Source organism: Podarcis liolepis, assembly GCF_965112155.1.
Source record: "Podarcis liolepis genome assembly, chromosome: 2".
In the NCBI taxonomy this organism is placed as follows: Eukaryota; Metazoa; Chordata; class Lepidosauria; order Squamata; family Lacertidae; genus Podarcis; species Podarcis liolepis.
Window position 1 is genome coordinate 39,845,749 of NC_139555.1, and position 12,375 is coordinate 39,858,123.

Genomic DNA, 12,375 nt, shown 5'->3' on the forward strand with positions numbered 1-12,375 from the left:
CTGGCTTGGTGTCATTCCTCGTCTTGTTGCAGACCTTTTCCTAACAACCTACTGCACAGGCTTGTTCAATTATTTTCTGGGGCTTTTAGTAGTTTTCCTATTACTATCACAACTTCATAACAAAGATGAAACATTAAGTCATTCTGAACCCAAAATTAGACGGGAGGAACCTACTCTGCTCACAAAGCTGGAGAGGTTCTGGATTTTCTCAGACGTTACCTAAAGCAACTTTTTGCTGCACTCTGGCTGCCTTGTGTGGGAGGAGTAGCAAAGTATAAACTTTAATATATTAAACAAAAAAAGGACTTTAGAAGGTAAAGTAGGCCATGACAGACAGGCTGATAGAAATAATGTCACTTACTTGTCAGCATATAGATAGTCCCGCCAGCATGCTAGGATTTATTTATTTTTAACGAAAACATGTGCAACTCAATTCCACCAATATGAAATCATGCCCCTGCAGCAAAATAGGTAAAGCAAACATTAAAGCTCTCCCTAATCTGACCTTGGGTGTTCTCAGAACTATAAAAAGGATTATTTATGGAACCTCTGGATCAGTGATATAATAGCTTTACTATGCCTAATTACAATGCTCTGGAGTGAGATTACCCTTGTAAGTCAGTCACTCATACACTTAAATGCAGTTTCTCTGGCTGGAACATCAACATCGGGGACAGAGCGTTCACATTGTGAGAGAGCACAGTTGTAAATACAATTTTTCTAGTGACAAAAATTGTTTGAATTTGATGTTTCTGTTAACGTTTTACAATATTAAGTGTTCAAATTCAGTGCTGTGTTCACAGGTTAACTTATTTATTTATTTCTTAAGAAAATTATATTGATTGAGGCATTTTTAGTTGTATCTGTTTTAATTCATGTTGTGAGCCACCTTGGGTCCTGTACTTGGAGAAAGGAGGGATATAAATAATACAAAATAAATATAAAGCTTTGGGAAAATATTTTGTCAATGAAATGATCCACTGGAAAAAAACTTAAGATATTCTGCTGCACTGAAAGAGATGCATTATAAAAAGCAGGAAATTCAGTAAGACTTGAGGCCTGTGTCACAGAATGATAGAGCAACTGGGCTGAATGCAAGTATAGATGTAATAAGATAAATAGAGATTCTTAGGTCATATTTCTCCAGTGATAATTATCAAGCAATACCTTGGTTGCTTAAAATCTCCATTGCAGGTCAGCTATCACAGACTGAGCCTTCTCATCACATGAATGATGGTAATAGGAGGCATACTGGGATACGATAAGCTTATCATGCGCTAGCAGCCACTCAAACAGCGAGTTCAATTCATCCTAAAATATGGATGGATAAAATATGTCGATGAAGTTGGATAAAAAGCAAGGAGGGACAGAGTCGATGCAGACAGAGGTCAGTGGATGAACTGTATTAGGACATGAATGGAGTGCATTTGGACAGGGCTGGATAGATATAGAGTGCCCATGGGTAAACGGATGAAACATATGCAGAGAGGAATGGATGGATAAGATGCAGTTATGGATGTATTAATAGATTCAGATAGAGTGCATGCTGGTGAAAATGGATAGACGGGCTGTTTGAAAATCAAGATGGAGGGATTTATAGGTCTTTTTGAAACCGTAAGCAGACATATTTGGAGACGCTTGAATCAAAGCAGTTTTGGGGGTGCGGGAAGTTACCCTCATCCAAAGCAATAAATCTTAATATCAATAGTATTCGGTGGTGCCATGAGCCTTTATTTTACATTTAAACATTCTACTTTGGCTCTCACACCCACCCACTCACTCACTCAAGCCACCCACAACCTCTGCTGAGCGGTAGCAAGATTCCAGGGGGTTCCAGGCACTCACACAGAGTTGTGTTTCTGTTGGGGAATCAAGGCACAGCAGAGACGAGTGTCTTTAAGAAATATGGTTTGTTTTACTCATATTGACACCTAGAGCCTTCAGTGGAGGGGGTGCAGAACATGACACCCCAACTGTGTCTCTCATAGCTTCAGCAAGCTTGGGCCCAGAGCAACAGCCAGTCATGGACCCCAGCCTCTTGGTGACCCCCTCCAGACAGCGCCACAAGGAACTCTCCCTCCTTTTTGTTCCCAGGACACCTTGCCAAAAAGCCTCTGAGTAAAACAGTAGTTCTCATCATTTTTTTTCTCTAGGCCACACTTTCAGAATAAAAATTTGCTTGCGCCACAGCAATTTTTTTATTGGTAGGAAATACATGGGGGAGGAGAGTGGGAAACAAAAGTCCTAGCAGTGCTTGGTTTTGAAAAGATACCTATCCATATTCTGTAAAAAAAATATAAATAAAAATTTGATACTCTACTATACCATGCTACACTGAAATGTTTAAATGTTTCTTTGATTGCCCTTAAATTGTCCCGCCACATTTGCCATCCTCTCCTGCCATACCACTGTGGTGTACCACACCCTTTGAGAACTACTGGTGTAAAAGAACAACTTTTTTCCTATGTGACATCAGGCCCAAGTTGCCCTGGCAACCTCCCCCCCCACTCCCATAGGGTTACCTGTAGGGTCTTTTGCCTTGTAGATGACATCATCTCCCTCTGCCCCTCTGTCTGGCAGGAAATGACAGGCAGAAAAAGCAAGCTCAGCCTGTCAGCTCTGATTAAAACCCAGCACCCAAGAATCTAGATGGGAAAATCTGGTACCCAGAGATCTGGGGGATCCCTTTCCCCCCACCAACCCATAACAATACATACTTAGCAGACCAGACCAGAAGAACAGAACTACAGCTATGCAATGTCTCCAGTGCTACATCCCACCATTGAACTAAATTGCCTGGCAGTTACTTTGATAACCTTTTACACATCACTTAGGAAATGAAACAGCAGGTACCCCCACCCCACTCCACTATTTATTTTGCACTTAGGTTTTTTTAAACCCTGCATTGGAAAGTATGCCAAGTCTCAGTGGGGTGCTAACATCAGTGACAAATTATATGAAGCACACATGTATTTTTATGGTAGGACTTAGCATCATTTTCTGACAACAAATCTATCTAGTAAAGACTCTTGCTGGTGTTTTATCTCACGAACAATATACAGCCCCCAGATTTGTCTTTTATCGTATTAAGTCATTACATTTGAATATTTTTTGGAATTCATTTAAAATGTTTAAATACTGGTGGCCATCAAGTGCAACGTACAATGGCAATGCAGAATACAATAGAGAATTGTACAATACAAAATATGATAACATTAAACTTTTGCATTCTTTGCGAATCAAAACCCACATCCACTTGATATTGCATTGATACTATATTTGCAGTTGTATTAGACTGCAGAAACCTAATTAAGCCACCACTGTCATATTTATGATTTGAACTAATAGGAAAAAGGACTGTGTAATATTTTTAATACATAGGTATAATTAACATTAATAGGGCTCAATTTGTTAAATATTGCATCATCCTGAAGCAGCAGACCAGTATGTCTTGTTTATATAGCAGCCAGTGAAACATGAAGAATAAAAAAAACTATGCATCACAGCAATTCACTGGGTAAAATTTAGACTTCCTAGAAATATTGTTTAAACGATGTCTGGTCTTGAACTCTAGTAGAATGTTAGTCCAGAGCCAAACAGGAAACCGAAAATGTATTACAGAATGAAGTTCAATGTTGGAAGATTCAGAAGAGACAAAAGAAAGTGCTTCTTCACACAGCATATAGCTAACCTATGGAATTTGTACCCAACAATGAAGTGATGGCCACCAACTAGGGTGGCTTTAAAAGAAGGAGACTGGCCGTGATGGCTCTGTTCTGTCTCCACTGTCATAGGCTGTGCTGGCTGAGGCTCACGGAGCTGCAGTACAAAACAGCTAGAAGGCAAAAGCTTAGAGAAGGATGCCCTAGCCATTTTAGTACAGAATGAATAAGGGGAAACATGCAAGCAATATTCTAGCTATTGGCTATCTAGCTATTGGGCCCAGAGGCTAATGGTTGATGTGACATCAAAGACAAGTGATTGCATTTCCAATGCCTTAAAAAAACAAAAAACCCTAAAAGCAGCCATAGCATCCTCCAACCCGTTTGGATCAGAACCATGGTGCTTGCAGGATTTAACCCTACCACCTTCTTTCAGAGCACTGATGCAAATAGTCAATGTCAGCAAACAGTTGCTATTAGCCATGAAAGCGGGAAAAATACGGACCTAATGAGTTTGTATTGCACCTATATTACCCTCTCCATATCCCTCTATGGCAAATAGCAACTTTGTGGGTGTGTGGCTTGAATTGGGGCTGCCGCAGCATGGGGAAGAATTAAGAACGCCTTCATCCACATGGTCCTGATCCAAACTGGAGCAGTCATGGCTTCTTTCAGCCAACTGGCCAGCCAATCAAGATGCTGGGAAGAAAGGAGTGTAACCTCCTAGAAGCCCTTCTTCAGCAGCCAAGAGGAGGACTGTATGGCACCAATCATAGTGGAGGATTGGCAGACGGAAGGGAGTGATGAACCTCTTTCATGCCCCCGCCCTTGAATTAATCTTCAGCAACAATTTTGAGTGGAAAAACAGTCCAGGGGGAAGGGAAGCGTTAAGCATCTCCTACTCATGCATCAGTCTTCTCCTATGATTGGTGCTAGGCTTTTGTTCCTTTGGCATTTATAGCACAGCTTTTGTCACAGAGCTATATGCCTTGCACCAAACTAAATGCTACCCATAGGCTATACATTGTGGTCTTTCATTTATCGGACTCCCTCCTTTCATGACTATCTTGGAAAGACAGTAAAAAGAGGCAGTTTACCGAGATCCTGATGAGCTAGCACAAATCAGTGAGGGTATGTTTTTAGCTTTGTAGGTAACATGCATTTATTACAGTTATAGAAAAGTGTATTTTTCATTATTTCTATTGGAACTGTTCTTTGGAGGGGGGGGGGAAGCCAACTGCCTCTCAACAAGGAATCGTTTCAGCACTTAATTGTTGATGAATGTGAGGAATGTCCAAATAAACTACAGGCTCCAGTGGGGAAAGGTTATTCAAGGTTCCCAGCTTTTTCTTTTGCTTCCAACATTCTACTATAAAGTCAGAAAAGTCCCCAGTCCAGTTCAAAACTCTCTAGGGAAGGTAAATGCCAAAGCCTCCAGCCTGTCTATAATTCTGAAACCAAAACTCGGTTACTTGGCTGTCCAAAAGAAAGAAGCTTCTGAATATTTCTCAGCCTGAGTTTCTTCAGGGAATTTCACAGCAACATCTCACACCACAACCACCAACACAGTATAAACATCCTAGTGTCCAACAAAAATCGCAGTTGTGGGATAAAAGAAGGCACTAAGGGTCAAGCTACATGTGACTGACAGCTGTGTGTAACTGTTGCCTTGTCTGCAGCTGTGGGAGGTTGTAGTCTTGAGCAATGGGTGGTGGGGAGGTGCTTAACCCTTTTTCTTGAGTGATCTGCCTGTTCTCAGTTCTCAGTTGCTCCAGCCATGAACAGTTTTTATCTCAGCAAGAAGGTAGCAGTAGTCTTGAAGGAAGCAGCACTGTGTTGGCCTGGGCAGAATTGCAGTCCACTCTAAATGCACACTTAGATGGATTAAACAAGCTGATATGTACAACATTCCACTAACCGCCCTTCTTGGTTTTTGTCATCAGGAGGTGAAATATTGCCTTTTGTGATCCAGAGAGTAAAGAGGGTGGGATTTTCCTACTTTTGACTAGCAGGGATGCCTCTATTCGCATGCTCACTGGCTGTGGTACCTAACTCCCAGCCTGAAATCCATTCCTGTCTAGAGCTTGGCTCAAACTAGCTCATTCTGGCATGTAAGTGGTATGTAAACAAATGAATAAACAACCATCAATAACAACGATCTGTTCCTATGAAACAGAATTGATCCAGGACGTTTAAACATGTCAGTTTTTCTGTGGAATTGCTGGTTGAGCAGCACCAACCCTACCATCAAACATCTGCCTGGAAGCACCCTATCTCTTGGTTTTAGGTACTTTGCAGGATAGAAAATAATGTGCGCTGCCATCCTATATTATTTATAGACGTTGCTGACAAGACCGTCAACGCAAAACACAGCAGCGTGGTCGGCCCGCTTTTCTCCCACGATGTCCTTAACATCAGGGACAGAAGTTCAACAGGCGCAGCTTCGCTTTCTCCCGCTGGCCAGGAGCCACTGCTACCCTCCCTGAGGCTGAAGCATATATGGAGACACCGGGCACGAAGAGGGTCCCGCTCTGCACCACCGCAGCGCCTGCGCTTCTAGCAAAGCACCTGCCAGGTGTAGCGCGCGACCTCCGCCCGTTCTTTCCCCCCGCCGCGCGCGCCTAGGCTTAAAACGTGACTTTCTCCAGCCGCGCGCGCCGAACTCGCTCACCTCCCGGAAGTCCCGCCTTAGCTCCGCGGAAGTGAAGCGGAACCCGGAGGGCGGCCGGGTGGCAATCATGCCGGGCAAGATGGCGGCGCCCACGGAACCGTGCTGAGGGGAACGAAGGGCAGGGCGGGCACCGAGTCCCGCTCTCTGCCCTTCCTACGTCGCGCACCGCCTCGGGCTCCCGCAGGTACCAAAGGGAAGTTGGGAGGAAAAACCTCGGGGAGTTTTTGCCCCTTCCGTCGGGGCGGGAGAAGAAGGGAGGGGAGGGGAGGGACTCTTAGGTGCCAAAATAAGGCGAGAAGGGGCAGCGCCTTTTCGGAAGGTGCCAGAGAAGGAATGGCTCTCTCCTCCGGGCTTCTCTGCCTGTCGCCTCTCCTCTTTACACGGCTGCTTCTGCTCCCGTGTGTTCGGAAGGGCGACTCTAGGTCATAGGAACCTGCCTTGCCCCGTGCCAGACTGTGGCACTGCTTACTAAATGTTATGTGAGGTGCCTGTCAGTGGCTTTCCAGCATTTCAGGCAAGGCCTTCCCTTATCCCTACCTCGGCATCTGAACCTGGGACCTTCTACGTGCAAAGCAGAGGCACTGCCCGCTGAACAGAAGCGGAGTGATCGTAAAAGAAACCGAGCCGAAAGAGTGAGCAGCTAGTCCAAAGCAGTCTTCTCCCAACAATGCTATAGATATGATTGCTTTTCCTAAATGGAAAGGGTTTGCTTTAGGGGTTCCAAGGCATGTATGCTTGATTACTGAGCTGAAGCCGGTGTTGTTGGCTACAGCTTCTGTTTCATGGTACAAGCCTGTGGTAACTTCTGTGTACACAGGTAGTACCAAACAAACAAACAAACAAACAAACAAATAAGTAAGTAAGTAAGTAAGTAGGTAGGTAGATAGATAGATGATTGATAGATAGATAGATAGATAGCTAACATTGGGGGAGAAAGCAGCCCCCCATTCTCTTCTGCCGTGTTTGCTGACAACACCACCACCACCCCACCCGTCTGGCTGACTTGCCCCATCCACTCTGGGTGGCTTCTACCACGTATAAAAACATAATGAAACGTTAAACATTAAAAACTTCCCAATACAGGGCTGCCTCCAGTAAAAAGTGCAACTTGCTAAAAAGCATAACTTGCTGGGGTTTTTGTTACTATAGGCAAGGTGAGAAAAATCTTTCTCTGCTTACACACTCTTCTTCAATTATTTTCCTATACTGTACTATCTTAGTTGAACAAAAATAAAAGATGGTGGCAAGGATACACAGGGAAAGAAGGTGCATTCATTTCAGTTGTATGTTTTAAGGCTTATGTTTAGTGGGAGGTGAAGACTAAAGGGCTGTGTCTAAGACCTCAAGAAGGATTTTTGAGGGGGTTGGCAGAATGGAGAGTCACACCATCCCTTAAAGTTCTGGAAGACAGTTTAGGGTACAAGGGGGCAATAAGACACAAAGGGTGGATAGTTTTGAGGGAGCTGAGATCCTTTGGATGGTCTGTGGTGATGGAACAACAGGTTTAAAGGTCAGTGTCAGAGATCTCTTGGGATATGAAAATGCAAGATTAGCAGGGTAAGGTCAAGGAGGATTTGAAAGAAAGATTTGTGTGGATCTGAAAGTAGATAAGACATTGGCAGTGGATGTTGTTCAGTGGTGGAGAACATCCTTTGCATTACAGAATACCCTAAATTCAGTCCCTGGCATAGTTGGTTAAACCACACTGGGAATTGTAGCTGTTTGAAAGGAAGAGGGGTAACAGCTCTCATATGATTTGACCCTGGTATAAGACAGTTTCCTATTTTCCTTAAGAAGGGGTGTTACATGGAGGTAAATGAAAATGTTGGCAGAGTTCTATGCAGAAATATGGCAGTGAAGAAAGCTTCAGGCACTTAGACTTACTAGTGTCTCTTTTTCAAGACTGTAGTTAATGTTGTGATGGGGAGAAATGAGCTTCAGTTCTCTAAGTGAATTCCCTGGTGCACTGGGAATTTGGATGCTGCACACCTTCCTTAGTGACTTTTCCCCTTTGGCCTCACGTGTTTCTTTAAAATATGTTGATTCTTTTATATATTATCTAGACAATGTATCCCTTGCCCTTTCAGTATTTCAGTTGCTTAGCGTGACTTGCAACAATTAAAACAAAACCATCCCCTACAATAAAAGTTTAAACAACAGCATAAAAATGGAAACAGGTTCAGCAAGTTCAGGGGTTTTGTGATGGAGAGAGAGAAAATGTTTTACTATGTAGAAGTATTTAAGTTTTCTTTACATTCTCCTTGTTCTCTCCTTTAAATGTGTATATGACTAAAGGTTCCCCCCCCCTCTTCACCGTGGATTTATGTTACTTTCTTTTCAACTCAAGATTTGTGTTCCTTTGAGAGAATATGCACTTTTCCTAGTTAAAATAATGTGTGTTAATAGGCATACTTTATCTGAGTAACTTGTGCAAGCATACAAAAAAGCATGTTAAATAAATGAAATTGTTTGTTCCAGACATAGAAGCTACTTTTTAGTGAGCATTCAATGGAATTGTGATGTGTCGACTTGACAAACTGAAGCACGTACACCAGGCTCATAAACATTGCTTTAGTGTTTGCCTTTATTGTCATGAGACTTTTTACTGTGACAATTAAAAATGAAGTTTTATGGTTGTCTTATATCATAGTTGTAGTTTTTAAGATCTGTAATAAACACACACATTGCAGCTGGTGCAAAAACCAGAAATGTTCTCCTGATGTGAATGTTCAACTCTGGTGCTATTTTAATGGGCAATACCTACTTTTAAGTAAATATTCCATTTTGTTGATGCTTGTCTAGTTATAAACAGTTTTATAGCCAATGGCAGTAGCAGGAGTGGAAAAGATTAGCTTGATCGGTTGTTTGAAAGGAAACACTGAATGACTTCCCCTTGGATTTTGCAAGGATTTTTTGTTTTATGCTTTGTTTTCATTTGCATCTTTTCCTGCTGATGAAACTGAAAATTTGTAATAGTTTTCAATCTAATTTCTATTGTAAGTAAATTCAGACTTTTCCCCCTTACTTGTAGGACTTTTTCCAGCACCTTCAAGAAAAAAAGCCATGCAGCAAATGCCATGCAAGTTTGCTTGCTTCTTTAGGGTCACCAAAGAAAGAGGAGTTACATTTCAACAGTTAAATTTCATCAAGCGAATGGTAAGTTGGTGTAATACTGTGTAGTGCTACAAAAGGCAGTGAAAATCAAAACTGCATTCATTGTACTGTATAGATTTCTCGCATAATAGTATTCATTACTTACAAAGGGAAAACAAAGACTATTCCATGAAACTTCTTGAAGGGAAAATAAATAAATAATGTGATTAGAGCAGTGATGTGAGGTGAAGCTTTTTCTATAAATATCTGGTGTTAGTCATACACAGAATAGACTGATTAAAATCAGTGCACTTAAATCCCCTGATTTCATTGTGTCTACTCTTGAGTTTGCTTTAGTTGCATATCAGCAACAAAGAACTTTCCTTGTTGAAACAGCATAAACAGTTTAATGCTCAAATTAAAACTACTCTCTAGGCCACACTAGCTCAAGAGAGGTTTTCACCTTTCTGTGTATTTGGGATAATGTGACCTCTGTATCCAAGCAATGTGATAGAAACCGCATAATCTAAAACTTTTGAGAATCTGAATTAAATTTGTAGATACTTACATAGCTTCATAGGCCCACAGAATCTATAATAAAAAGTAGTTTATTTTATTTTTATATTGTTTTTTTTTTAGTATGTAACCCAGCATAGCAAAGCCCTCAGCCAGCGAGCAAAGTTGAAGTCAGAATCAACTGCACCTCCTTTCCTTGAAGGCCAGCATTCAGGTCAGGAAAAAACGGTTATCCATGAGGTGAGATCGGTTTCACCTCTTCTGCCGCCTTTATCTGAGAAACGAGTTATTAATGAATCTGAAGCACTGAAGTCCACAGTAATCGCCGGAGGCACAGGAACTGTAGTAGGACCTGCATCCAAGGAAGAAAAACAATGGAAAGAGATGAAACTAGAGCTGGATGATTTACCAGGCATTTTAGCTCGTTTGTCCAAAATCAAACTTACAGGTAATATTGTTATTCTTTCAGAGGTGTAGGTTATTGCAATATATATATATATATGTGCATGCTTCTCCTATTCTTGTTGTAAAAGCAAGGGCTGCAAAGTTCAATGGCATTTCTCTAAAATATGCATGTTTGGGATGTGCCATGTAGCCAGGCTTTGAAAGGTGAGTTCAGTTGAGGGTGACTCAATTGAGGATGATGGAGACATGTACTGTACAGCAGTTGTACTCTGATATGAGGAGTTCTTCCTTTATTACCTGTTTGGGCTGCCTTTTTTACATCCTGAGTTGGAGTGGAGCAGAGATTTCTATTTGTGTGCTTGTACCTGGAATTGTCAAGCAGAGTGTGTACAAGGGTTTAGAGAAGAAAGTAGAAAACCTAAGTTTAATATGCCCTTCCAACTTTGTGCAAGCAACAGACGGCTAAGTCCCCTTTCTCCAGTGTTCCCTTAAACAAACTGATGTGGAGAGAGAGAGAGTGAGTTCTATACTATGTGCTTTCTAGCATGAGTGGATTTATATACTGCTGCTGGTGTGCAGTAATGGGCAGTTATATTACATCGTGGCTCTGAAAATGGCGTGGGAGAAAGGGGGAAATCTTTTTGGCTCTCTGCTGAGCTCTTTAAGAGTGCATTAATTTAAAACACCTTTCTTGCTGGTTCATTATGTTTTCTTTCTGAGTGAATAAGATTTGGGTGAGCATGACTCTAAATCTTGTTATTTAGTTATTTAGTTATTTAGTTATCAACCACTGCATCATCAAGCTATATCACAGTTGTTTACAATATAAAAACAAAAAACCAAACAATAAAATTATAAAATGTTAAAAAGAAATCGAAACTTCCCTGCCTGACCTTTGATGGTGCCCATTTTTTTGCCCTTGCACCTGTTCTGGATAGATATAACCAGGGTGCTACAGCATAGTACTATACCTGATGTTGGTGTAACTTTCGGCTGTACAGGCACAAGAGAACTTAGTCTGCATCCATTCCTTGTGCTGCCGGCATAAGTCATTTTTTTCTTTGTGCAGTTTAACCTTGATTTAAACAAACCTAGAGTTTCAGTACCTTAAGCTGAGACTGTCTCAGGCCAAGTAATTGTGTAAGCAATCTATCTGTTAATACAAAATCAAAGCACTGTATCCAGTGGTCACACAAGTAGATGGCAGCTCACTCAACCAATCTTTCTCTTACTTGTTTCCCCCTGCAAAACCTCTTTGGAAGGTTGGGAGGGCCTTGCTAAAGAGTATGTAAGAGGCTGAAGGGAAGTAATCACCTCAAATCAGACAGGGAAGCTTGGCACAACCCAAAATAAGCATAAATGAGAACCCATATTTGCAGCGGTTGTGTGGGTTGAATTTTAGAACTAAATATACTTGCTACACATAGTGGATGATGATCGTAGATGCTAATAATGTGCCTCACATGGGTCAAGTAGGCTATTACAATTTTAATTCATTGATTTATTTAAATTAAATACCGCTCTTCATCCAAAGATCGCAGGGCAGTTTACAACACACAAAACCAAAATGCAAAACATAACAAAAACAGAAATAAATACACTCCCCCCCCCAACACCATTAAAAGGCCATATATTGTTTTAATACCCAATGGCCTGGTTGAAGAGGAAGGTTTTCCCGTGGTGCCTAAGGACAAGTGAACATTCAAAAGAAGTAATTGTTCTGAAGCTTGGGAATATTGTATGTTCACTTTTTAGGAATTTGGGTTATTTATACCAAGTACTGTAAAGTCTGAATAGAGAATAAGCATTGGCTTATATTTTGCTTCATTGATAGAATGCTTCTTTATTTAATTAAGTTACTGAGAGCAGAAATTAGTTCTTAAACATTTAAATCTCCTAGACGTTTTAATAAAAAACTCATTATCTTATTTCGCTCCCTAATACTGGTTACAAAACGTTTCTAGGCGGCTCTAATTTTAGTTGTTGTTCTCCTACCAAGAATATAATATAGTCCTCCTAGACTTTGCA

General features: G+C 41.3%; 1 protein-coding gene across 1 annotated transcript in view; it reads left to right on the top strand.

The window, feature by feature from the left end:
• The first annotated feature begins 6,372 nt into the window (after positions 1 to 6,372).
• Positions 6,373 to 12,375, top strand: part of COX10 (cytochrome c oxidase assembly factor heme A:farnesyltransferase COX10) — a 93,938-nt gene continuing 87,935 nt past the window's right edge. The window contains exons 1-3 of the mRNA XM_083487629.1: positions 6,373 to 6,517; positions 9,365 to 9,489; positions 10,066 to 10,390. Of these exons, the coding sequence (XP_083343755.1) occupies positions 9,397 to 9,489; positions 10,066 to 10,390 (418 nt within the window). The 5' untranslated portion in view covers positions 6,373 to 6,517; positions 9,365 to 9,396. The remainder of the gene's footprint in view (positions 6,518 to 9,364; positions 9,490 to 10,065; positions 10,391 to 12,375) is intronic.